Below are 27,845 nucleotides of genomic sequence, written 5' to 3'. Positions count from 1 at the left end.
TTGGGGCTATTACAAATATAAGGATGTTGTACATGTTACTATACACAATTTTTTGGAAAATATTTTCATTTGTCTTAGTTTCATTTCTCCTTACCTAGTAGTAGAATTGCTGAGTCATCAAGTAGATGCATATTTAACTTTATAAGAAATTACCAGACCTTCCCCATTTTACACTCTGCCAGCAATATGTGAGAGTACCTGTTCTTCCATGGCCTTACCAACATTTAGATTTTTGGTTATTCTTTCTATTGAGTGTGAAATAGTCTTTTGTGGGATTTTCCCTTTTTTATTTGGCATTCTCTTTGTGTGTTAACTTCCCATTTCCTCTACTTTGTCACTGATAAATCATCTTTTGTAAAGAGATTTTCCATTTACCCATTAGAAAAAATTGAATATTTACCTTTTAGTTATCAATTTGAATAAATATATATATATATATAGTCAGATACATGTATTATGGATATTTTTCTCTGACTTACCAATTACCAATTTATTTCTTTAAGATTTTTTTTTAATGTGGACCACTTTTAAAGTCTTTATTGAATTTTTTATAATATTGCTTCCATTTCATGGATTTTTTGTTTGTTTGTTTTTTTCTGTTTTTTGGCCACAAGACCTGTGGGATTTTAGCTCTCTGATGAGGGATTGAGCTCACACACCTTGCACTGGAAGGCAGTCTTAACCACTGTACTGCCAGGAAAGTCTTAGTTCATTTCTTGAACAAAGGTGGCTTTTCAGAAAGAAAATTTAAAATTTTGATGAAGTATTCTGCTTCTTTCACCTAGTAAAAAGAATAGATTCTTTTCAGTTCTCCTGCCCTAGGGCCTCCCTCAGGCTAAAAGCCATAAAAGAACTGGAATGTTGCCCACAACAAAGAAGAACTAGAACGTTTCTCTTCCAAGTGTTTAGTTCTCTCTAACATCTGCCTGCTTTTGGTGGTAATCCAATACCTTCAGGAAGTTCAGTTCGGTTCCATTTAGTCGCTCAGTCTTGTTGCACTCTTTGCAACCCCATGGACTGCGCCAGGCCTCCCTGTCCATCACCAACTCCTGGAGTTTACTCAAACTCATGTCCGTTGAGTCGGTGATGCCATCCAACCATCTCATCCTCTGTCGTTCCCTTCTTCTCCGGCCTTCAAACTTTCCCAGCATCAGGGTCTTTTCAAATGAGTCAGCTCTTCACATCAGGTGGCCAAAGTATTGGAGTTTTAGCTTCAGCATCAGTCCTTCCAATGAATATTCAGGACTGATCTCCTTTAGGATGGACTGGTTGGATTTCCTTTTAGTCCAAGGGACTCTAAAGAGTCTTCTCCAACACCACAGTTCAAAAGCATCAGTTCTTTGGGGCTCAGCTTTCTTTATAGTCAAACTTGTTGCAGGAAGGGGGACCCCTTCCAAGGCCGAAACTGGGCTCTTGTCTAACACTCGGGAATGAGTTGCCCGAGGAGACACATGTGCTGATAAAGCAAGAGATTTTATTGGGAAAGGGCACCGGGGTGGAGAGCAGTAGGGTAAGGGAGAACAGCTCTTAGCAAAGATCTGTCCTATCACAGTTCTTAGAGGCCCTCCAGGGGGCCATTTGTTCTTTGTAACAATTACAAATGACTGACCAGAGACTGTGAGTAAAATGAGTCTATAGTTTGAGATTCCAGCCCAGATTTTAACTTCAGATCTCTGGAATATCCCGACACCTTTTTTTTTTTTTTGCTTCCAAGTTTGGAATTACCCCTTTTCACCACTAGATGGAAATGCTAATAGAACTTGTAGCTTCACAAATTCCAAAGCTGATGATACTATAGAACTAAATTTTATAGTAATATTCATTAAAATGGTATTCTACTGGGAATTTCCTGGCAGTCCAGTGGTTAGGGTTTGGCGCTTGCACTGCAAGGGCCTATGTTTGATCTCTGGTCAGGTAACTAAGATTCTGCAAACCATGAAGCTCACCAAAAACAAACAAACAAAAAGGTGTTCTATCCTTAAAATCTGGTAGTATTCAGCTGTGCTCTATAATACATACGTATTATAAATCTTATATCTCATTAAATATATTTATCAAATAATGATGCACCTGGATTATAAGGTTTTGTAGACTGGTAAAATATAGACAGATTTGACAGATATTTTTTAAATATCTGGAGGACTGTAGTTGAAAACTAGGTCATTAACGTGCATTAGAACTTTATCTCTGAATTACCAGGGAGCCAAGAGTAATTTGAATAATCAGGGGTCCCTGATGGACTAGAGTCTGTAACAAACCATACTGCTGCCTTTTCCTAGCATGAACAGGGCTCAGTTATGATGTTTGAGCACCTCATCAATTCTAACGGACTCCAAGATGTCATGAAATACTATGGTCTCATCCCTGAAGAAGATATTTTGTTTATCAAGGAACAAATTACAGGACCACCTGAATCACCCATCAAAGATGCTTCAAAGGTAAATTTGTGTACAACCTAATTTAAATCAACTGGTTCTTTTCATCTCGTCTTCTCTTGGTTCCTTCAGATTTGTATTTGAAGGGGTGACATTTTGCTATTTTAGGAGACTAAATGATAAAATATGTGATACATTTCTACTGTTTAGTGCAAAAAATAAAAGGCTTATATAGTTCTTCCAGCTCTTAACTGAGTTCTTTAGAAGTTATCCCCCAAATTAAAATACACATATTAATATTTTTAATGAATATGTATGCAGAATTTTATATAGAAGCCTAAAGTAACTTAGTTCTGAAAGTATGTGTCTTGTTTACCCATTAAAATTAATGTTTGGATTATTTAGATATGTGAAGACCTAGAAAAAAAAGTTGAATTAGTTCAGAGGGAAGTATGATTTGTTTCCTTTTTGATCTTTTTTCTTTTAATTAGGAAAAAGAATTTCCCTTAGTGTTTTTTAGTCTTTTTTTCCTTAAAACACACAAATCTACTTGTAAGGTATAAGATAAATAGGAGGATTTTACAGCAAATATCCTATCTCCAAAAAACAGAGTTCCTAGGAATTCCCTGGTGATCCAGTGGCTGGGACTCTGGCGCTTTCACTGCCGAGGGCCCAGGTTCCATCCCTGGTTGGGGAACTAGGATCCCCAGGATCACTCAGCGCAGCCAGAAAAAAACACAGAGCTCCAAGAATTTGCACTCCTGAATTTAAGCATTCGAATATAAGAAACATTCTTACTAGTTTATAAATAGATCTTAATATTTTAAAAAATCTTTTAAACCAAGAAAACAAGAAAGCTTGTTGGTTATCTAAGTGTAATAGAATTAGGATCCTTCCAAAGGCACTAGGTTTAGTATTAACAGGATATCATATTTTAGCATTTCTAGCATTTCTTTCCCTTTTCTACTAATTTGGGAATTAAGTGAAGGAAAAAAGAGTAGAACCTTCTCACTTACCTAACATTCGCATTCAAATATCTGTTTATAATTTTCGGGTTAATACACTTGCTTTGCTTATAAATAGATTTATCTCCTGTTCTATAACTTTCAGTGGGTTTTCTTCTCTTCCAGTGGCTCTATAAAGGGCGTCCTAAAGAAAAAAGCTTCCTTTATGAGATAGTGGCCAATAAAAGAAATGGCATTGATGTGGACAAATGGGATTATTTTGCCAGGTATGCACTGAACACTTCAGAAAAATTGATTAGAAATCTTGTATACTTTAAATAGATACAATTTTTATTTAAGTAAATAAGCAAGCAAAATAAAACCCTTATATAAATTTAGTATTGATATTTAAGGTATGGTTTCCTTTGCTGAAAAATTTCATCTCTCTGCTTGGGAATCTCTCCAGGGACTGCCATCATCTTGGAATCCAAAATAGCTTTGATTACAAGCGCTTTCTTAAGTTTGCCCGTGTCTGTGAAGTAGATAATATGAAGCATATTTGTACTAGAGAAAAGGTAAGCTATGTCAGAGGACAATAAGGAAGGTGTGATTCTTAGCTTGAAGTCTAGAAATACCCTTTCAGTAAATTGGAAAAATCACTACCTGGTAAATTATCTATCTCTTTACTTCGTGCTTAGCATTTGTAAGTATTTTAAAGCTCTTTTCACTTCTCCTGTATGGTCTACTGTCTACAGTAGACATTTACTGAGTCTTGTTCTCAGCACTGTTTAACGTGCTTTAGAGGATTAACTCAATCTTCACAATCCTGTAAGATAGAAACTGTTATTTTCCCATTTAACAGATAAGCAAATTGAAGCGCAAAGAAGGCATACAGTTAATGGCAGAACTGGAGTTTCAATCCAGGAAGTTTGGCTTGAGTCTTGTCCTTAATCACTGTATTGTATGTTTCATAGTAGTTATAATCCTATAATCATTAATTCCCTGCTAGGTTAGTCATATAACTAAAGAATAGAACAGTGCTATACTATACAAAGTCTTTCTTTTCAGAATGAAGATTAGAAGAAGAATACCTAACTTCTAGAATTATTGGGAAATTTAAAAAATATATTTAAGATGCCTCAAACAGAATGCATCGCAGAGTTAAGATGCTCAGTAGATTTTGGTTTACTAAGAATAAAAGTTGCAGATAAGTAGTATTATGAGTCTTCCTTGCTCTTTCTTGGGAGTCTTAGGGGTTTTGATGAATTTTACCTGTGTCCAGTCTTCTTTTATGCCACCATCCCTTTTTCCTGACTTATATGCTGTCTACTAACAAGGGAACCTAATCTGATCCTACCTTAATGTTTGTTTCACCTCTTTCTGCAGGAGGTTGGAAACCTGTATGACATGTTCCACACACGCAACTGTTTGCACCGCAGAGCTTATCAACACAAAGTTGGCAACATCATTGATACAATGTAAGAAATTTGATTGTTATTTTCGTATAAAATTTTCCATGATTTTTACTAGAGTATCATACTTGGGTCAAGTTGAGATTTCTAAATAAATTCAAGTAAAGTTTAAGTGAACAAATCTAAAATGGTTCCCTTAAACAAAACAAAAACTAGCATAAAGTGAATTTAGAGGTGAGTGTTAAAGAGGATAGACTCAAGCAGAAGAGGGGGTTTAGGCTAGATAGGAAGAGGCTACCCTGGGATGGCTTAGATCTCCACACAGGTAGTCACTTAGGTACCAGATATTAATCATCGAGGTGAGAAATGAGATATGGATAATTGACACTCTGAAATTAATGACAAAAATGAATTTTGAAGATTAATGTCTCTCCCTACCCTGTCAATTATCAACATTAGTAGAAAACAGTAAAACCTACAGGAATTTCGGGCTTTCCTCGTAGCTCAGTCAGTGAAGAGTCTGCCTGCAATGCAAGATATCCAGATTCTATTCCTGGGTCAGGACGATCCCCTAGAGAAGGAAATCGCAACCCACTCCAGTATTCTTGCCTGGAGAATCCCATGGACAGAGGAGCCTGGCGGGTAACAGTCCGTGGGGTCGCAAGAGTCAGACACATCTGAGTGACTAAACCACCACCACAGAAATTTTACTTCTCCCTGATCCAGTCAGAACCAAAGCAGAAAAGTACAACTAGGTCCCTAAGTGACTCAGAGACCTCATGAGGAATTTCCAAAAGTGGGGTATGAGTCAAGTTAATTCTGTGGCCCTAAAATAGTTTTAAATGAATCTCTTTTAAGCTTTTACTGTTCATGTTTACATTTGTGTTGAGAAAATTTACTTTCTGCTTTTTTCTTCATCTTTTGTCATGAGCAGACTAGTTAGAATCCTTTCTCCTATTTGTATGGCTGTTACTTTGGTAAGCGGAGAAGGCTAAGAGGTTTTTTTTGTTTGTTTGTTTTCAATGCAGAGACTCAGAGAGATCTAGGAACAGTCTGGTACTGCTTCTTCCTAACTTGATTAAATGAAAATTACTCAATTTCTATGTCTATATAATATAGGTTGATTACACCTGTGTTACTGATAGAAAGATTAAATATGATGATGTATCTAAAGCTTTGTAGTAATGCCTAGAGCACAGTAAATATTACAGTCCACAAATTATCGTGGACTTACTTAGCATGGTTGAGATGCAATTGTCTTTTTTTGGTTTGTTTTAATTGTAAGTTGCAGGTGTACAATATAGTGATTCACAATTTTTAAAGATTATATTCATAGCTATTATAAAATATTGACTACATTCCCCATTGTACGGTGTATCTTTGTAGCTTATTTTATACCTAGTAGTTTATACCTCATACTCCCTCACCTGCCCTGTCCCTCTGCCTACTGATCACCACTAGTTTGTTCTCTATAAGTCTGAAAAGCAGTTGCCTTTAGAACATTGTATCTCAAGATTTTGTTTCTTAAAAGTAGAGAGGTTTCCTAAATGTTAAGTAAAGCATAAAGCAAATATTCAATTTCCTCATAAACATAAACCTTTATAAAATGATCTTTAGGATTACAGATGCCTTCCTCAAAGCAGACGATCACATAGAGATAACAGGTTCTGCAGGAAGAAAGTATCGCATTTCTACAGCAATTGATGACATGGAAGCCTTCACTAAGCTGACAGGTAAGAAGTAGAAGGTAACATAGGTGGTCCATCTCAGAAACCGTGTAAACTTTCCCTGGATTGCAGATGGGTTATTTTCCAAACATTCCAGTGTATTTAGCTTCTGAAGTGATTGTATACTACTGGATTTGAGTTTTATCTCTGCTTTGTACTAACAAGATAACCTTGATAAAGTTATTTAACCTCTCTGAACCTTGTTTCTTCATCTATAAAGTGGGAGTAATGATACCTAGCATGTAGTTTAGTTGTGATGCTGCAGTGAAGCATATAGCACTTGGAATAGTACTTGGCACACAAGTGCTGTGCTGTGCTTAGTCGCTCAGTCTTGTCGGACTCTTTGTGGCCCCGTGGACTGTAGCCTGCCAGGCTCCTCTGTCCATGGGGATTCTCCAGGCAAGAATACTGGCGTGGGTTGCCATGCCCTCTTCCAGAGGATCTTCCCAATCCAGGGGTTAAACCCAGGTCTCCGACATTACAGGCAGATTCTTTACTGACTGAGCCACCAGGGAAGTCCAAGAATACTGGAGTGGGTAGCCTATCCCTTCTCCAGGGGATCTTCCTGACCCAGGAATCTAACTGGGGTCTCCTGCATTGCAGGTAGATTCTTTACCAGCTGAACTACCAGGGTAACCTAAGTGCTCAATATTAATTATTTTTAACTTCGAATACAATTTGGCTTCCCTGGTGGCTTAGTTGGTAAAGAATCCTCCTGCAATGTGGGAGATATGGGTTTGATCCCTGGGTTGGGAAGATCCCCTGGAGAAGGGACCAGCTCTACCCACTCCTGTATTCTGGCCTGCAGAATTCCATGGTCTGTATAGTCCATGGGGTTGCAAAGAGTGGGACATGACTTACACTTTTAATTACACTTTCATAAAACCAGACCAATACCAAAAAGCTGACTTGCTCATTTAACATAATTTTTGTTGCAAAACAGGATGCCAAAGACATTTCTGTGCACTTCAGCAGAAACAAACAACTTAGGGTGGGAAGGAAGAGGGGTGAGGTGTCATAACTGATTCTTTAATGTGGGAAAGTTTAAGATCAGTAAAGCAAAAGATGTAAACCAAAAAGTATATACCAGTTAAGAGTTCTTAGTTGCAAATCCTGAAACTGACTCTGCTTAACTAAAAACAAAGTGATAGAATCAGTGAGAAGGCTGGAGTTTCTGAAACGAGAGAATGGCAGAAGCTGAGTGGCCTCACACACAAGATCAGCTTCCTGTTCCATCACTGCTAAATTTTTTTTATACAGGTGTAAGCAGTGGCACCCCACTCCAGTACTCTTGCCTGGAAAATCCCATGAACGGAGGAGCCTGGTAGGCTGGAGTCCATGGGGTTGCTAAGAGTCGGACACGACTGAGTGACTTCACTTTGACTTTTCACTTTCATGCATTGGAGAAGGAAATGGCAACCCACTCCAGTATTCTTGCCTAGAGAATCCCAGGGATGGGGGAGCCTGGTGGGCTGCCATCTATGGGGTTGGACATGACTGAAGCAACTTAGCAGCAGCAGCAGGCAGTTAATATATGGGCTTTCTTGGTAGCTCACATGGTAAAGGCTCTGTCTGCAATGCAGGAGACCTGGGTTCAATCCCTAGGTTGGGAAGATACCCTCAAAAAGGGAATGGCTACCCACTCCAGTATTCTTGCCTGGAGAATTCCGTGGACAGAGGAGCCTAGTGGGCTACAGTCCATGGGATGGAAAAGAGTCAGACACCACTGAGCAACTAACACTTTCACCTTCAGGCAATTAATAGAGTCCCCATTACACTTGTAACTTTTTAGGCACTTTCCATTCATACCTAAACTACAGGTTAGAAGGGAAATGGTGATTCTATGTATCAAATGTTTATATACTGAGAACACTGTGTCCATCAAATATTTGCAGTTTATAATGTGACAAGTGAGTTTACTTTTTTCTTGTTAATTCATCTGGGTTGGATTGATGACAAAGTTACTTATAGGGGATAATGTATTTGCCCTGAAACTTGTTGGCCCTTGTGTGGTGCTTGGTTTCAGTGCAGGTATGGAGGCATTTGATGAGCTCCTGTCAATTAATGTTCCTTGGAGTCAGGAGCTCCCTGGAGTCAGGGTTTGGACTTAAGCCTCCTGCTTCCAGTTATCGGTCTTATTTTTACAGTAGTTTCATAGCTTCTCCTTCTATACAGCACCATTGATAAAACATCTACGTTAAAGATGAAAAGTTTCTCTACTGTGAGGGTCACCCAGAGAGGTTCACAGCGTTATATGGAGAAGAGAAGAGGGAGGAGGGAGTTAGAGGTGACCCGAATGAGATGAGGTGGAATCAACAGAGGAGAGAGTGGGCTATCCAGTAATCTCTTCCTTATGTGCACTCCACAACTGGACCACTCAGAGTTGTTCACGGAGTTATACAGAGAAGAGAAGAAGGAGGAAGGTGACAGAGGTGGCCAGGAGGATAAAAGGGGGGAATGAAAAGGAGGGAGACAGATCCAGCCAGTAATCAATTCCCTAAGTGTTCTCCACTGTCTGGAACACACAGAAATTCACAGAGTTGGGTAGAGTAGAGAGGGGTTAGGGAGGAGACACAGGCGACCTGGTGGAGAAAAAGGAGAGTCCAAAGGGAGAGAGAGCAGTTAAGCCAGTAATCTCGCTCCCTAGTGATAAAGGGGTACTGAAGATTGGGTTCTTAAAGGTACAAAATTGGTAACAAATACATAAAAGCAAAAATTAAAAATCTAGAGTAGAGTTTGGAATTTCAAAAATATGATGTTAAAGAAAAGAAGAAGGAAAAGAAAGAGAGAAAAAACAAACAAAAACAAACAAGGTCGTGAAAATTATAAAGAAAATATAGGTACAAAATTGATAACTAATACCAAAAAGCAAAAGTTAAAAATCTAGAGTAGAGTTTGGAATTTCAAAAATACAATGTTAAAAAAAGAAGAAGAGAAAGAAAAAAACCAAACAAGAACAAACAAATTTGCATAAATTATAAAGAAAATACAGGTATAAAATTGATAACAAATACCAAAAAGCATAAATTAAAAATCTAGAGTAGAGTTTGGAATTTCAGATATACAATGTTATTTAAAAGAAGAAGAAGAAAAGAAACAGAGAAAAAGAAAAAGAGAAAAAAAAAAGGGTCACAGAAATTGTAAAAAAAAAAAAAAAAAACAACTACAGGTACAAAATTGATAACAAATACCAAAAAGCTAAAATTAAAAATCTAGAGTAGAGTTTGGAATTTCAAAAATACAATGTTAAAGAAAAGAAGGGGGAAAAAAGGTCAAAAAAATTATAAAAATATATATATGAAGTTTGCTTTAAAAAAAAATGGGGTCTTCTTTTTTTTTTTGCAAAGTCATCGGTTATAAAAGTGAAAATTAAAGGAATAATAGAAGACTTAAAAAAATTTTTTTAATTAAAAAATAAAAAAAGAATGATCATAAAAATAGTAAAAATATATCTAGGACTTTCTCTGGTTTTGTTGTGAGTATTGCGGGTTCAGTTCATTTTTGGCTAGTTCCTTGGTCCGACTTATATTCTCAAGATCTACAGGCCCCTTCCTGTGTAGCTGGTACTAACCACAGGGTTTTAATCTATTGCCTGTAGCTTCTAAGGCGGTTCCCTCTGTTATAGCTTCCTCTGTTTGCTGGTCTCTTCAGTGTCTGGTTTCCGCCCTGAGCCAAAGGGGACGGTGGAGGACACTTTTTTTTTTTTTTTTTTTTTCACTTGTTCAGTTGCGCTGAGGGGAGGTAGGGAGGGATGCTGCAAACAAATAACACTGGTGTGTGCTCACAGTGCCTCAGCCACACTGGGTCTGCCCCCTGTTCACGGCGTGTGTAGCCTCCCTGCCCACGCTGCTCAGGCTCTAGGTTGCTCCAATGGGAACCATCCGTGGCCGGCCCTGGGCTGCCTGCACTTCCAGGTCCAAGCCGCTCAGGTTCAGGCACTCGGGTAGTCCTCAGAGGTGCAGACTGTCGGTTGGGCCTGCATTTTGTGCCCTTCCCAGATCCGAGCAGCTCAGGTGATGAGGTGTTTGGTGCGCGGGATTGCTGTGACTTACCGCCTCCTGCCGCTCGGTTATCTAGGTGTGCACCGGCACACCTTCTCAGGCAGATATTGACCGTCCAGACCCCCAAGAAGTTTTAGTTAGCAAAGAAGCCTGCTTACAGTTTTACAGATGATGTCTCTCTGGGGCTGCGATTGTCCCCTTCCAGCTCTGGCTGCCTATCACTGGAGGGGTATGGTCTGCCGCCGGCTATCTCTGTTCAGTCCTTTGTTCTGTGCGCGGGCCTGGTGGTGTCATAGGTTAGGGCTGGCTTTTTGCGTGGTAGATATCCCACAGTCTGGTTTGCTAGCCCAAATTATTTCACTCAGATAGCGCTCGGGGTATTCAGGCCAGATCCTTGCGATGCAGCCCGCGCCGCGCCTCCCTGCCCAGCCCCCGCTTGCTAATGGCGGATGCAGGCGTCTGCGCTGCTTCTCCGCTGGGGGAGTTACCATAGGGCTCGAAATGTGCGGGTTTTAATTGTTTATTTATTTTTCCTCCCTGTTATGTTGCCCTCTGTGCTTCCAAGTCTCGGCACAGATTCGGCAGTGAGAAGGTTTCCTGGTGTTTGGAAACTTCTCTCTTTTTAAGACTCCCTTCCCTGGACGGAACTCTGTCCCTCCCTCTACTGTCTCTTTTTTTGTCTTTTATATTTTTTCCTACCTCCTTTCGAAGACTTGGGTTGCTTTTCTGGGTGCCTGATGTCTTCTGCCAGCATTCAGAAGTTGTTTTGTGGAATTTACTCAGTGTTTAAATGTTCTTTTGATGAATTTGTGGGGGAGAAAGTGTTCTCCCCGTCCTACTCCTCCGCCATCTTAGCTCTTCCCCCTCAGAACAGCATTTTCTTTTATGTTTTCCTCTAAGAGACTGTCCTGACATTGACTTCATTCTGTTGCTGCTGCTAAGTCGCTTCAGTCGTTTCTGACTCTGTGCAACCCCATAGACCACAGCCCACCAGGCTCCCCATCCCTGGGATTCTCCAGGCAAGAACACTGGAGTGGGTTGCCATTTCCTTCTCCAGTGCATGAAAGTGAAAAGTGAAAGTGAAGCTGCTCAGTCGTGTCCAACTCTTAGCGACCCCATGGACTGCAGCCTACCAGGCTCCTCCCTCCGTGGGATTTTCCAGGCAAGAGTATTGGAGTGGGGTGCCATTGCCTTCTCTGTGGCTGGAAATGGAAAAAGAGATTATAAGAGAATTTAAGCAACCTACAGATAGTTATTTTTAAACTTTTACTCATACTGAAGCAAATGATGCTGTATTTTAAAAAATCATCTTCAGTCTTCCTCAGAGACCAATCCTAACCATTTATCCTATAACAGTATGTTACATTTAAATTATCTTTCCAGTTAAAAACAAAAATGAATTTTGGACTTTATACACTTTTGGGTTAACTGACAAACTGTCAAATATCATACATCTTAATGAGGTCATAACTCCACGTGTCTGTACATAGCTCTTGCTCACCATGAATGAACATGCTGACTAGAACACTGAAACTGGCTTTTACCCTGTTCAGTGAGATGAGTTCACTGTTCACTTGCTTGGATGTTGTCACAATGCCAAAAATCCCAGAAAAGAAATTAGGTCACGTTTTTATGCTTTAACTGTCAGAATATAGAAGAATAAGCATACTGCCTTTCCACTTTCGTCATTTGAGCCAGAAATCATCTTACTTTTCTTGCATGTTATTCTGAGCAGTCATATGATCCTTATTGTCCTTAATAATAACACGACCTTGAAGGAATAGGATCCCATGAGCCCTCCTTTTTTTGGTTGCAATTCCAAAAGCAACTCATCTTTATTTTGAAAATCTTCACTTCTTATTTTTAATTTTTTTAGAATTTTTTTCATGTTTTAGGGATAAGTGTTGAAAATAAACAGCAATGTTAAAAGAATTTAACAGTTGAAACCTATATACCTAAATACTAGCATTTGCTGGACTTGCTTTATCACATATTTATTACTTACCATCCCTCTATTCATTTATTTAAAGCTTGACATTTGAAAGTAAATTTCAGACATCAGTATACCCTAATTCCTGCAGCATGCAGATTAACTAAAGTTCAGTAACTGTTATAGATTTTTCTTCTTTTTATGCAAAATTACATGCAATTTATGTGTTAATAAAAATTGTAAGGTTAACATTTGCTGGACAAATGCAGGACACAGAACATTATCTTCTCCTTAGAAAGTCCCTTCATGCTCTATCCGACAATACCTGTTCTACCTCATCTCTAGAAGCAACCACTATTACCTGTCCTAGAGTTTCATATCAGTGGAATCATACAGTATATATTCTTCTGCATAAGGCTTCTTTCACTTAGCATTGACTTTTATCCAGATTGCATGTATCAGTAATTCATTCCCTTTTATTGCTGAGTAGTAGTCTATTGTATGAATATGCCACTGTTTGTTTATCTCTTCTCTCTGCTTCCTAAATTCCTATTTCTGATGAATGTTTCAGCTTATCTGGATGCAACTATCGTAAGCATTGCAAATGTTATGACCACTGTCTTAGGTAGTCATTTTCATATCTTGGTCTTTATTCTGCAATATTCCTAAGCAATAGGTGGACCTTACCCTTTCTTCCCCTTCCCTTTCAAGACCTTACCCCCAAATCCCTTAATTAAATTGGGGCCTTAGAATGTTAAATTCAAAAGAACCTTAGAGATCATCTGCTTAAAACTCCTCTTGATGAGGAAACTAAGGCCAAATGAAAGAAAGCAACTTATCCTAATAAATGGCAAACCTGAGCTCAAATCAAGTCTTCTGACTCCCAAGTTGAATGTTGTTTACACTCTTTTAGTAAACACTTTAATCATTCAGTTTAATAGACAAGCAGTTTCCCTTTACTTTTGTACATGACTGTTTTCTAAAAAAATGTATGTGGAACAAATAGAACTCTCATACATGGCCAGTGGGAATGCAGATGGTACAGCCACTTGGAAAAAGTTGAGCATTTTCTTTTAAACATATATGTATCCTGTGACCCTTTAATCCCTCTTTTGCCCACTCAGCCAATGAAAACGTCAGTCCACCCCAAAACCTGTACCTGGTAGAATAAGATGAAAGGCATAAGAAGAGTATCAGTTAAGTTCTTTGGGGTTCGAGGGAAGAAGAAATTACATCTCTAATTTGGATGCACTGGGGAAGGTTTCATAATTAGGCACTTTTTGAGATGAACCTCAGAGATTAGATAGGCCTTCAAGAAGTGAGATTCTGTCATGGGGGAAAGCATTTCCCTAATTTAGCTGGGAATAGGGTAGATTAAAGCATGGATTAGAAAAGTGTGCTCTTATTATATTAAAATTGTTTTGTTTTTCAAACTGAATATAATATGTAAAGAAATAATGAAAACCAGACTTTCCTGGTGGTCCAGTGGTTAAGAATCCTCCTGCTAGTGTAGGGGCCATGGGTTCCATACCTGGTCCGGCAGGATTCTCCATGCTATGAGGCAACTAAGTCCATGCGCCACAACTATTGAAGCCCATGGGCACTAGAGCCCTTGCTCTGCGACAAGAGAAGCCACCACAGGAGAAGCACGAGCACCGCAGCTAGAGAAAGCCCATGCCCAGCAAGAAAGACCCAGCACAGTGAAAAATGAATAAAATGAACATGCTTTTAAAAGATGTTTCTTAAAAGCATTACTGAGAGGGTAAGGAATCTGTTAACCATGGATTAAGAGGGAAGAACATACATATACATGTAGGTGACGTGAATGACATAGGCTGCTAATATTTTGCCAAGAAAGGGCATTTTAATAAAATTCACTTTGCAAAATGCAATGGTTGATTCAATCAAGGATAATGAATGAATGCTAAACCATTGGTTGAAAACTTACTGGGATAATCAGAGCCTCTGAAAATATCACCTTGCAGAAAGATTCACTTTTAACAGAGAAAAACCTGAGGATTATTGCCCTAACCAACTTTTGGAACTTGTTAACAAAGCCCATTATGTGATACATGATGTGATGCACTGAGCCAAGCTCATGTGGTGCTCTTAGATGTTATAACACTTGTATAATGTTCTTCATAACAGTGTTTTCCTTGAATCTAGTGGTAAAGAAACAGTAAACAAGTTCACAGTCTGGACATTTTACACAATGACTGTGTGAACTTTTCTAAATTGTCAACATCATGAAAGAAGTTGGAATTACCTAGTTCTAGATGGGAGGAGCCTAGAAAACACGACAACTAATGTCATCCATCATCTTTAATTGGTATCTCTATCCAGCAACAAAAATTTGTAAATTGCATTGTTGCAACAATTAAACAAATTCAAGTACAGATTGTATGTCAGATATCTTTATATCAGTGTTAAATTTCTTGACATGATTGTGATTAAGTTAGATAATATTCTTGTTCTTGGGAGGTATATGCTGAAATATTTAGGAGTCAAGAGTCTTGCTATCTGTAATTTTCAAACGTTTCCTCAAAAATTTATATGTGCACACATACAGTGTTTGCATATGTCGAAACAAAACAGTTGATAAATTTTGGTGAAGGGTATTTTATTTTGAAATTTCTGAAATAAAAAGTTTGAAGAAAAAGGAAGAAGGAAATTAAGCTACCTTCTATCATCATGGAATGAAACCTTTAAAAGCTTTTTCTTTTTTTTGACTGTGCCTTTCTTTGCAGGATCTTAGTTCCCCTACCAGGGATCGAACCCAAGCCCCAGCAATGAAATTACTGAGTCCTAACTACTGTACCTTCAGGGAACTCCCTTAAAAACTTTTTATTAAGGAAATTTACATCACTTAGTTTCATGAGTTAGCTGCAATAATTAGCATTGCAGTTTTATTTCATCCCTTCACCCCATCAGACCCTGGGCCATTTTGAAGCAGATCTCAGACATAATTTTGTTATTCCTTAAGTTTCATTCTCTTTTTTTTAAAAAAGCAATAAACTAATATACCCTTTTGTACCCCCAAACTCAGTCTCAAGTCATCATCTCCAGTGCAGTCTTATCTCATCTCTCCCGCTTTCCCACTCATTAGGTTATCCTGAAACAAATCCAAGACACTGATTGGAGCACTTTTTACAAAAGTTTTTTCACATCTTTATAATCATAGTGTATCTATGTATGTAAACCTCTGCTTGAAATCATTTCAGAAGTACAGCAATATGAGTCTCTTTAAATATTGTTTTTTTTGTTTTTTTCATTCTAATATAACTGAAATTTCATCAAATTGGCAGATAACATTTTTCTGGAGATCTTATACTCCACTGATCCCAACCTGAATGATGCACGGATGATTTTAAAGAAAATTGAATCCCGTAATCTATACAAGTTTGTGGGTGAGACTCAGCCCATGATACAAAGAATTAAAAAGGTAAGTTGAAAGGTCCTCTGTCCCCACAAGAGGAAACCATACCCATTACAATACCACAGCTGTATTCTAAGTCCTTTATAATTAATACGTTCTCATTTAATCTTCACATCAATCTCTTGAGACGTATCTTGCAGACAAACTGAAGCTTGGGAAAGATTAAATAACTTGCCTACAGAAGCACACTTAGTAAGCTAGGATTCAAAGTCAAGTCTCATTTACTCCAAACCTTTACTTTCTCAACTCGGAAGTGAGAGGGGGCCTCGTTTTACCTAGATCCAAAGACCAGAAAATGACTGTAATGGAAAAGGGGCCTCAAAATAAGGCCTCTGCAGGAGCTTCTTTGAGACTCTAAGGACCTGCTTTTTAACTACTTCCTTCTTTCACGGTTTATCACTTTGTCCCAGACAGTGCTTGCCTGCCTGCCTTAGTTCAGTCATTAGTTCTCTCTCCTGCTTGTTGAAGGGTCTTATCTTTGTCAAAAAACCTGTAACACAAGCTATGCTGATAACCACACCCTGCCTCACAATACTGCCTTAGGTCACACTTTACTTCTTCTTGTTTTACTAATAGGTTAATGCCTCATTTTTTTAATGTGAAATTCTGTTATGAAAATCACACTATTGTGATTTGATTAAAAGGTAGCATGGGTATATATTTGTTAGGGAAATCTCTATCTATGTGTCTTGGTAAAGTGCCATTTTTAGAGAAGAACCCTCTTGGTGGCACAAACACTGTAGGATGAAGAACTGGAGTTCTAACATGAGGAGCCTTGTCTTTTCCAGGAAAACTATGAACACCTTCCAAATGAGGTCGCCAGTGCGAAACCCAGTGATGTAGAGCTAGAAGCTGAACTGAAGGCTGAAGATTTGATAGTGGATGTAAGTAGTTAGCTCAATAACATGCTAAGCAAAGAATTTATTTAAGGTAAAGCATCACTACCACCCCTGTTATAACAGTAGTACATGTTCATTAGAAAATCTGGAAAATATAGAAAAAAAGATGGATAGAAGAGAATCACCTATGATATCACAGAAAAAACTAACATTAGGCAGATTTTTAAAATGACAGCCAACTCCAGTATTCTTGCCTGGGAAATTCCATGGACAGAGGAGCCTGACAGGCTGGGCTAACAGTCCATGGGGGCGCAAAAGAGTCGGGCACAACTGAGGGACTAAACAGCAATGAACAAAATTTTCTTTGACATATTTTTATGTCAATATTGTCAATATTTTTATGTAATTGTGGTCATGTTATTAATAGAGCATTGTATATAATGATTTTTAAATGTTTTCTTGATCAAAAAAGTAATTGTTGTTGTTGTTCAGTTGCTCAGTCGTGACTCCATGGACTGCACCATGCCAGGCTTCCCTGTCCTTCACTATCTCCCAGAGCTTGCTCAAACTCATGTCCATTGAGTCCGTGATGTGATCCAACCATCTTGTCTTCTGTTATCCCCTCCCCCTCCTGCCTTCAATCTTTCCCAGCATCAGGGCCTTTTCTAATGAGTGGGCTCTTCACATCAGGGGGTCCACTGGAGAAGGGAATGGCAAACCACTTCAGCATTCTTGCCTTGAGAACTGTATGAACAGTATGAAAAGGCAAAAAGATATGACACTGAAAAATGAACTCCCCAGGTTGGTAGGTGCCCAATATGCTACTGGAGAAGAGCAGAGATATAGCTTCAGAAGGAATAAGAGGCTTAGTCAAAGTGGAAACAACGCTCAGTTATGGATGTGTCTGATGGTGAAAGTAGAGTCGAATGCTGTAAAGAACAATATTGCATCAGATCAGATCAGATCAGATCAGTCGCTCAGTCGTGTCCGACTCTTTGCGACCCCATGAATCGCAGCACACCAGGCCTCCCTGTCCATCACCAGCTCCCGGAGTTCACTCAGACTCACGTTCATCAAGTTAGTGACGCCATCCAGCCATCTCATCCTCTGTCGACCCCTTCTCCTCTTGCCCCCAATCCCTCCAAGCATCAGAGTCTTTTCCAATGAGTCAACTCTTCGCATGAGGTGGCCAAAGTACTGGAGTTTCAGCTTTAGCATCATTCCCTCCAAAGAAATCCGAGGGCTGATCTTCAGAATGGACTGGTTGGATCTCCTTGCAGTCCAAGGGACTCTCAAGAGTCTTCTCCAACACCACAGTTCAAAAGCATCAATTCTTCAGCGCTCAGCTTTCTTCACAGTCCAACTCTCACATCCATAAATTACCACAGGAAAAACCATAGCCTTGACTAGACAAACCTTCGTTGGCAAAGTAATGTCTCTGCTTTTGAATATGCTATCTAGGTTGGTCATAACTTTCCTTCCAAGGAGTAAGCGTCTTTTAATCTCATGGCTGCAGTCACCATCTGCAGTGATTTTGGAGCCCAGAAAAATAAAGTCTGACACTGTTTCCACTGTTTCCCCATCTGTTTCCCATGAAGTGATGGGACCGGATGCCATGATCTTCATTTTCTGAATGTTGAGCTTTAAGCCAACTTTTTCACTCTCCACTTTCACTTTCATCAAGAGGCTTTTGAGTTCCTCTTCACTTTCTGCCATAAGGGTGGTGTCATCTGCATATCTGAGGTTACTGATATTTCTCCTGGCAATCTTGATTCCAGCTTGTGTTTCTTCCAGTCCAGCATTTCTCATGATGTACTCTGCATATAAGTTAAATAAGCAGGGTGACAATATACAGCCTTGATGTACTCCTTTTCCTATTTGGAACCAGTCTGTTCCATGTCCAGTTTTAACTGTTGCTTCCTGACCTGCATATAGGTTTCTCAAGAGGCAGGTCAGGTGGTCTGGTATTCCCATCTCTTTCAGAATTTTCCACAGTTTATTGTGATCCACACAGTCAAAGGCTTTGGCATAGTCAATAAAGCAGAAATAGATGTTTTTCTGGAACTCTCTTGCTTTTTCCATGATCCAGCGGATGTTGGCAATTTGATCTCTGGTTCCTCTGCCTTTTCTAAAACCAGCTTGCACATCAGGAAGTTCACGGTTCACATATTGCTGAAGCCTGGCTTGGAGAATTTTGAGCATTACTTTACTAGCGTGTGAGATGAGTGCAATTGTGCAGTAGTTTGAGCATTCTTTGGCATTGCCTTTCTTTGGGATTGGAATGAAAACTGACCTTTTCCAGTCCTGTGGCCACTGCTGAGTTTTCCAAATTTGCTGGCATATTGAGTGCAGCACTTTCACAGCATCATCTTTCAGGATTTGGAATAGCTCAACTGGAATTCTATCACCTCCACTAGCTTTGTTTGTAATGATGCTTTCTAAGGCCCACTTGACTTCACATTCCAGGATGTCTGGCTCTAGGTCAGTGATCACACCATCGTGATTATCTGAGTCGTGAAGATCTTTTTTGTACAGTTCTTCTGTGTATTCTTGCATAGGAACCTGAAATGTTAGGACCATGAATCAAAGTAAATTGGAAGTGGTCAAACAGGAGATGACAAGAGTGAACACTGACATTTTAGGAATCAGTGAACTAAAATGAACAGGAAAGGACCAATTTAATTCAGAGGACCATTATATCTACTACTGTGGGCAAGAATTCCTTATAAGAAATGGAGTAGTCCTCATAGTCAACAAAAGAGTCTGAAAAGCAGTACTTGGATGCAATCTCAAAAACGACAGAATGATCTCTGTTTCTTTCCAAGGCAAACCATTCAATTTTACAGTAATCCAAGTCTATGCCCCAACCACTAATGCCAAAGAAGCTAAAGTTGAACAGTTCTATGAAGATCTACAAGACCTTCTAGAACTAACACCAAAAAAAGATGTCCTTTTCATCATAGGAGACTGGAATGCAAAAATAGGAAGATACCTAGGGTAGTAGGCAAGTTTGGTTTCGGTGTACAAAATGAAGCAGGACAAAGTCTAACAGAGTTTTGCCAAGAGTACACACTGGTCATAGCAAACACCCTCTACCAACAACACAAGAGACGACTCTACACATGAACATCACCAGATGGTCAATACCCAGATCAGATTGATTATATTCTTTGCAGCCGAAGATGGAGAAGCTCTATACAATCAGCATAAATCAGGAGCTGACTGTGGCTCAGATTATGAACTCCTTATTGCAAAATTCAGACTTAAATTGAAGAAAGTAGGGCAAACCACTAGGCCAAGGTATAAAGTAATACATACCAATAATTTTTTAATAGCACACACACACAAAGGAAAATATTAAGATTTTTTACTCCTATTTTCGTAGAGAATGTAGTGTCTTCTTATATCCTATGAAAATGCCAAATGACTTTCTAATATTTTCTTCTGATCTCTAGTAAGAAATTCTTTTCAGAGTTCTACTCCTGAAATCTCAGGACAGTCTTCCCTGTGTACTTTTTCCATAAGCCTCTCAATTCTTATCTTCTTGCTGATGCATCTTTGAGTGAAGGGCAATCTTACTATAACCATTCTTTGCCCTTGAACCCCCTTTCTATTTCCTTGGCTGCGTGTTCAAGTGCCTTAGATCTGCAGATCGGCTGCAGCTTCCTGTTTGATTAGATGAAGTTCCCTCAGAATAAAGGGATCTCGCGTCCTGACTTCCTGAGGCTCTGAAAGGCTTCCCTCTCCGGAATGTTACCCCTGGGCTTGCACATGTCTGTGCTTGCCCTCAGTGCCGAGCATTGCTCCTAGTAGTCTCCCACTTCCCAGTGCATCCCCGTCCAGGTGGCCTCATGCATAGCTGACGTACACATGGCCAGTAGGCATGAAAAGAAGTTTAACTTTCTTATTAACCTGTAGGCAAATTGATGCAATGAGTTTCTGATTCTCAGATATATAAGACGAAAAAAATTTTTTTAAGATTTTGTGATAATAAAGATATGTGATAATGGAAGTGTAAATTGACACAAGAGATCAAACTTGGGTCAGTTTTAACTGACCTGGCAATTTCAGTCTGGAGGTTTGTCCTAAGGAGATAATCAGTTTTGCACCAAAACACAAATATATTTATTGTGGCATTATTATAGTGTGAAATTTGAGGGAAAGTGTATATGTCAGTGGAATAATGGAAGCATTAAAAGTTGTTTTTAACATGGAAAGATGTTTATAATAAGTGAAAAAAGTACATACAGAATTATTTTATTTTTGTATCTTTAAATTTATATACACGTGTGTATACAGTGAACACACTGAAAAATCCTGGATATATTAACGTTGTTTCTACCTGGGTGGTAGAATTGCAGGTGACTTTTTATAGTGAGTGTGGTATAAGAGTTTCATAATCAGAAAAAATAACTATCCATTTTAAGATGGGTAAAGCCCTTCTATATTCTGAGAAAACAAGTAAAATTGCTAACTACATTTCTTATTGTGTGTTTGCATTCCAGTTTAAGTTTTACAGTGTGATATATTTATGTGGTCCATTTTACCATGCGTGACTCCTTTTAAGACTGCGAGTAGTAATTTTATGATTATCTAATGGGCTGTAAAACATAATTTGCTAGTTAGAATTAAAAATATGTAGTTGTTGGTCTGTAGCTACGTTTTACTCTTGAGTCCTTGGTTAAAAATGGGGTCTCTGGGACTTCCTAGGTGCTCCAGTGGTTAAGAATTTCCCTGCCAAGGGGACACTGGCTCGATCTCTGCTCCAGGAAGAGTCCACATGCCACGGGGCAACTAAGCCCGAGCATCATAACTACTGAGTCCACACTTTAGAGCCCACAAGCCACACCCACTGAGCCCGAGAGCCCTTAAAGAATGGGGTCTCCAACATTGCCCTCTGGAAGAATAACTGTTTCAATAAATCTGCTTAAAGGAGGAATTTACAGTACATTGTAGAGAAAATGAGGATTACCTTTTATTCCAATTCTAAAGCCAAGGAAATAAATACCTAAGAGCTAGGAGTACTTGTAAAATGGTTGAAAATTTGATTAGTATTCATGCCTCATCATGATGGGTAAAAATGTCAAGGCTGCATCAGGGCTCTCGCACATGGCACTACACGGGGGCCTGTGACAGCACCAGCCCCGGGATCATGGGGAGGACTGAGCAGCTCTCCCTCACGTCAGAGGGATGCAGCTCTCAGAGCCAGTGGACCACACAGAATGGGAGGGTCAGCCATGTACTGCAGATGCTGGGCTCACTTCTGGCCCACAGCTGAATCTCAGATGTCCACGCTTCTCACAGGGAGCATCGCCACCAAAGCTCATATACTGGTTTTCTTCTGTCACCACTCACAGGAAAAGCCCCTCTCATCATCTGTTCTTTTTTTTTTTTTTTTGCACTATCCTCGCCACATTACTCTATTTCTTCCTGTTATTTCACTTCCAGTTTCTTCCCTTGTCCTGAACTTATCCATGAAGCCCTTAGGAATTTCCATTCCATAATTAATGCACCTGTATCTTCAGCCTCTTCACTATCTCTTTGCCTTTGTTGCATGCAGCCTGCTGTCCCCTGAGAAGCTTATTCCCCTGCAGCTCTTTCAGGAAAAGCACATTCCTCAGGGTCAAGAGATCTTGGTCATCAGTCCTTTTGTTCCCTACTACCATCTCCAGACCCCATGCAAGATCCCCGTTCCTCTGAGACTGCCATCCTTAAACCAGCTCCTGTCCTCTTGGTTGAAGATTTTGGTATAGTATAGAGCCCTCCACTCACTCCAGTTCCTGCCATCATCTTTAGAGGCTTCATAGTCCCATGACACCAGCTCTGATCTCCGTATCCTCAACCTCAATGACTTTATCCCCTCCACCTCAGCCAGCACACTCAGCGGATTATGCACTCTGAACCTTATTGACATTGAAAAAGGCCCTTTCTCTAAAATTCACTAATTTAAGCATCCCATCTCTGTACACAAACTCCTTTCTTCCTTACTTTCTTGTTCCTAGCTCATTGGGAACTTCAGTTTATTGTCTCCTTCCTTTCTTCCAGCTTGTCCCCTTACCTTTCCTGGGTACCACGGTCCACTCCATATTCTCCCCTCTTGCCTCTCTTTAACAACCAAACTTCTAAGAGTTGTCGTCTCTCTTTTATTTCTCGACTTCTTTTTTGTTTTATTGTTGTTTGTTTTAAGCCACGCCATGTGGCATGCGGCATCTTACTTCCCCCACCAGGGACCAAACCTTTTCCCTGCAATGGAAGCACAGAGCCGTAACACTGGACCATCAGGAAAGTCCATTTTCCTCTACTTCTAAACTGCTTTTCTGTCACTATCACTATACAGCTCTACTCGTTTTATTGCCAGTCATCATATTGTACTTGGCATGTATTGCAATATCTCTAAGGTCTAGGCCTGTATTAAAACTACTCACTAAGACCACCAGTGACTTCAGTGTTACTAAAACTAGCAGACAAGTTTCTGTCCTTTGTGCCTCAGAGCTGTTTCTTCCGCCTAAAATTCTTTTCTTTCCTACCTAAGCCTGGTTAATTTCTGCTCACTTTATTAGTAAAATCACTTTTCCCAGGAGAATATTTCTAGTCATTGCCTGCTGCTGCTAAGTTGCTTCAGTCATGTCCAACTCTGTGCGACCCCATAAACGGAAGCCCACCAGGCTCCCCCGTCCCTGGGATTCTCCAGGCAAGAACACTGGAGTGGGTTGCCATTTCCTTCTCCAATGCAGGAAAGTGAAAAGTGAAAGTGAAGTCACCCAGTCGTTCCTGACTTGTAGCAACCTCATGGACCACAGCCCACTAGGCTCCTCCGTCCATGGGATTTTCCAGGCAAGAGTACTGGAGTGGGTTCATTGCCTAGGAGCCCCAGACTACTAGGTTCTCAGGTCACAAAGTTTCACAGCACCATTTGCTTTTCCTTGGTAGCTTTTTTTTTTCTTTTTTTAGCCACACCACCATACAGCTTGCAGGATCTTAGTCTTCTGACCAGGGATCAAACCCAGGCCCCTAGCAGTGAGACCACCAAGTCCTAACCACTGTACCGTAGCAAGGGAATTCCCAGTAATTACTTTTATAATTATTTGTTCTACCTTAGTCTAGGCCATGTGGTCTGTAGGGGCTGGGATTTTATCAAACGTCCTTGTATCTCTGCACAACAGTGCCTGGCACATGTCTGTCACATAGTGTATATTGACTTTATACCCTACTTATGTTGAAAGCACAAAATGTCTGTCCTTACTCCACCCAGATTTCAAATCTATGGGTCATGCACCAGAACTCCTGTCGTTCCACTATGAGCCACTCCAGCAGGGCTCCTACTTCTCCAGAGAGTGCAGCTTCGTTTCTTGTGATACCCTCACAGTCCTGAATTAAATTCTCATTGCTGTTATGTACATGATCGCTCACTTATTGCTTGTATTAAGGTTATCAACATGGATTATGGGATGGAAGACAAGAATCCTATTGATCATGTTCGCTTCTATTGTAAGAGTGACCTCAGCAAGGCAGTCATGATTACTAGAAACCAGGTAACTACTTACAGTGGCATTTGGCAAATCTTTGTAGTAAAGTTGCAGTTTACATGCAGCTTAGGCTCTGAAGTCAATGTATACAGTTTTAAAAAAAGAAACAGAAACATATCTTTAAAGTATACATGATTTTCATAGACTAGACCATCTTAACAGCCAGTTTTTCCTGTTTGCTGAACTTGAAGAAAGCTCCGTTTTTTTGGTTTAGAAGGTAATTTATAAGTCTGGTGGGACAGAAATATCATGGTTGAAGTCCTCTAAGTTAAATGTGCTTATTTGTATATCTTCTGTGAGAGAGTCTGTAGTCTTCATATATCATACAAACCTTTCATATTGATGAACATAAAATTATGGGACATCGTGCAGGATGACAGTTACCCTGAATTCTTTTCTTTGGATAATCATTGGTATAAAGTACCAAGACAACATGGGGTGTTTAATACCACATCGAGCGCAGAGCTTAGGAACAGCTGATCTCTCTTCAGCATGTGAATTCAGGGTGACAGTGAAACCTTTCCTTCTTTAAAAGGTTTCTCAGTTTTTGCCAGAGACATTTGCTGAGCAGCTGATTCGAGTTTACTGTAAGAAGACAGATGAAAAGACTCTGTTTGCTGCACGACAGCATTTCGTCCATTGGTGCTTAATCAATGACTTCACCAAGCCACAGGTGGGTGACTTATTATTCACATGCATCACAGAAATTTTAAGTAAAAGCCACAAGCAATCTTTACTTCCCTCTGAAAAGTTCTCATTTAAATGATAGTCGTTTGATGAACTTACTTATAAGACAGAAACAGACTCACAAACTTAGAGAATGAACTTACAGTTACCATGGGTGAAGGATGGGGGCGAACAGGAATAGTTAGGGAGTTTGGGGTTGACATGAACACACTGCCATATTTGAGATGGATAACCAGCAAAGACCTAGGACCTTCTGTATAGCACAGGGAACTCTGCTCAGTAGTATGTAACAACTTAAATTTGAAAACGAATAGATACGTATTTATGAATAACTGAATCACTTTGCTGTACACCTGAAACTGAAATAACACTGTTAATCAACTGTACTCCAATATAAAACAAAAAGAAAATAATAGTCATTTGACTTGATTTGGGGGGGAAAAAGTTTTTCCACATTAAGCTGCCCTTTAAATCTTTTATTTTTAAAATTGGAGTATAATTGCTTCACAATGCTGTGTTAGTTTCTGCTGTACAACAACGTGAATCAGCTCTATGTAAACATAAATCCCGTCTCTGGAGCCTCCCTGCCACTCACCCCCGTCGCACCCGCCTCGGTCATCACAGAGCACGGAGCTTAACTCCCTGTGCGGTACAGCAGCTTCCCACTAGCTGTCTGTTTTACACCCTGGTAGTTTTGCCAGTCATTTTATTATACTTTGCATGTATTGCAATATCTCCAAGGTCTTGGCCTGTATTAAATCTACTCTCACTAAGACCACCAGTGACTTCAGTGTTACTAGAACTAGCAGACAAGTTTCTGTCCTTTGTGCCTCAGACCTGTTTCTTCTACCTGTAATTCTTTTGTTTCCTACCTAAACCCGGTTAATTCCTGCTCACTTTATTAGTAGAATCACTTTCCCAGTGCTGAGTAAACTCAGCATTTCCAAACTTGTAACCTATTTAAATTCACTAGTTGCCAATCCCATAGAGAATGTTGTTGAAATGGTCCTTTATTGACCTGCACGTGGTGGATGCCTGGCACAGAGAACATTGATAGTTGTTGATTGAACAAATGATTGGTAGGTAGGTTGGAAGCAGCATTCTGCTTCCTGGTCTAGTACTGTCTGTCACAGCACCCTGCCTGCTTTAACCCCCAAGCATTGGATACTGAAGGAAACAAAAGTGAAAGGTTAGATGTGAAAGAGTAGCCCAGTATATCAGATCTTTGTCAAATGCCAGAGGGAGGGACACAGGGAAGTCTTTTAGTATTCAGAGTTGAGAGAGCTGTCAGGTAGGAGGGAGGATTCTTCTAGATCCAAAAGCTGGATTGTGTTTGGATGAGTAGCAGAGAGAAATGAGAGCTACACAAAAATGAAACTGGAACAAGTCGGGTGTGTTTGGGAGCTATGAAGAGACTGGTCTGACTGGAGGAGAAAAGTCATATTGTTGAGGTGACAGGGCACACAGAAGGAATTGGCTTGATTGTGGAGAAGCACTGATAATCAGCTAAGAGTTATTCTTATGCACAGTGGGGAGGGAATTGCCGAGAGTATTCAAGACTTACCGTGCTGCTATAATTATTTTCTTTTAGCAATTTTATTTATGTTTTTTTATTATTTATGTATTTTTTAATTTAATTTTATTGATTTATTTTTGGCTGCACTGGGCCTTCATCGCTGTGCATAGGCTTTCTCCAGTTGCAGTGAGCAGGGGCTACTCGTTACTGCAGTGCACAGGCTTCTCACTGCAGTGGCTTCTGTTGTGGAGTGCAGGCTCGAGGTGCCCAGGCTTCAGGAGCTGTGATGCACGGGCTCAGTAGTTGTGGTGCATGGGTTTAGTTGCTGCATGGCATGTGGGATCTTCCAGCCTGGTCCAGGGATTGAACCCATGTCCCCTGTATTGGCAAGCAAATTTTTGTCCATTGTACCACCAGGGAAGTCCCTGCTGTAGTTATTATTTACTTCTGGGCTTTTATCTCTAGCTAGACCTGTGGGAATATAGGAAGTATGTCCATCTTAAGAACTATAGCTTCTAAGGAGACTAAACCCCTGATGAGAAAGGAAGACTCTAGCGACAGATAGACTGGCACATGGAGAGACTGGAAACAGAGAGACAAGACGCTACTCAAGTTCAGCGACTCAAGTTGGACCCTAAATCCAGATACATTCTTTCAGGGAATGAGTGTTCCCTCAGGTCCTGTGTCCGGGACCAGGCTTGGAACAGTACCTGAGACAGTTCCCGAGGGTCTCGCTCTAGTTGGGGACAATAAAAACTCGAGTAAATAATAATCACAGTAGTGCGTAAGTACTTTGGGGTCAGAGCAGTGTGTACAGTCTTAGAGGAGCAAAAAGGTGAAGGGTTTATGCCAGAGTTGGTTGGTTGGGAAAGACTCACTTAAAGAAGGACTTGGAAAGACTTCCCTGGTGATCCTGTGGTTAAGAATCCACCTGCCAATGCAGGGGACACGGGTTCAATCCCTGGCCTGGGAGGATCTCACGTACCATGGGGCAAGTAAGCCCGTGTACCACAATTACTGAGCCAGTGCTCTAGAGCCCGCACTCCACAACTAGAGGAGCCACCACAGTGAGAAGCCCATACACTGCGACTGGAGAGTAGACCCCACTCGCCACAACTAGAGAAAGCCCGTGTGCAGCAATGAAGACTCAGCGCAACCAAAAATTAATCAATTTTTTAAAAAAGGGCTTGGAAGCTGAGACCTGAAGGATGGATGAGGAGTCAACTGGGTAAAGAGGGTGGGGGACTGGAAGGTGACAGAAAAGTAGGTGCATTTAGGGGTGAGATCTGGGCTCTGTGCATAGTCCTGTAAGCCAGGAGCCCTGGAGCAATGGGAGCCGTTGGGGTGTTTTAAGCAGGAAAGTTACACATTCAGGTCAGCGTTTACAGCAGAGTCACGGCCACTGTACCTGACCAGAGAACTCATAGAAGCACCTTGACTTCTCTTCCCACC

General features: G+C 40.1%; 1 protein-coding gene across 3 annotated transcripts in view; it reads left to right on the top strand.

The window, feature by feature from the left end:
• Positions 1-27,845, top strand: part of SAMHD1 (SAM and HD domain containing deoxynucleoside triphosphate triphosphohydrolase 1) — a 67,400-nt gene that overhangs the window by 25,838 nt on the left and 13,717 nt on the right. For all 3 annotated transcript variants that reach the window (XM_005896009.2, XM_014478276.2, XM_070381697.1), the window contains exons 7-15: positions 2,280-2,438; positions 3,506-3,606; positions 3,786-3,894; positions 4,706-4,797; positions 6,349-6,464; positions 15,695-15,831; positions 16,614-16,709; positions 24,092-24,196; positions 24,726-24,863. In XM_005896009.2, the coding sequence (XP_005896071.2) occupies positions 2,280-2,438; positions 3,506-3,606; positions 3,786-3,894; positions 4,706-4,797; positions 6,349-6,464; positions 15,695-15,831; positions 16,614-16,709; positions 24,092-24,196; positions 24,726-24,863 (1,053 nt within the window). The remainder of the gene's footprint in view (positions 1-2,279; positions 2,439-3,505; positions 3,607-3,785; positions 3,895-4,705; positions 4,798-6,348; positions 6,465-15,694; positions 15,832-16,613; positions 16,710-24,091; positions 24,197-24,725; positions 24,864-27,845) is intronic.

Source organism: Bos mutus, chromosome 13, assembly GCF_027580195.1.
Source record: "Bos mutus isolate GX-2022 chromosome 13, NWIPB_WYAK_1.1, whole genome shotgun sequence".
NCBI classification, from domain to species: Eukaryota; Metazoa; Chordata; class Mammalia; order Artiodactyla; family Bovidae; genus Bos; species Bos mutus.
The sequence above is the reverse complement of the archived record's forward strand: the minus strand, read 5'-3'. Positions and strand labels throughout refer to the sequence as shown.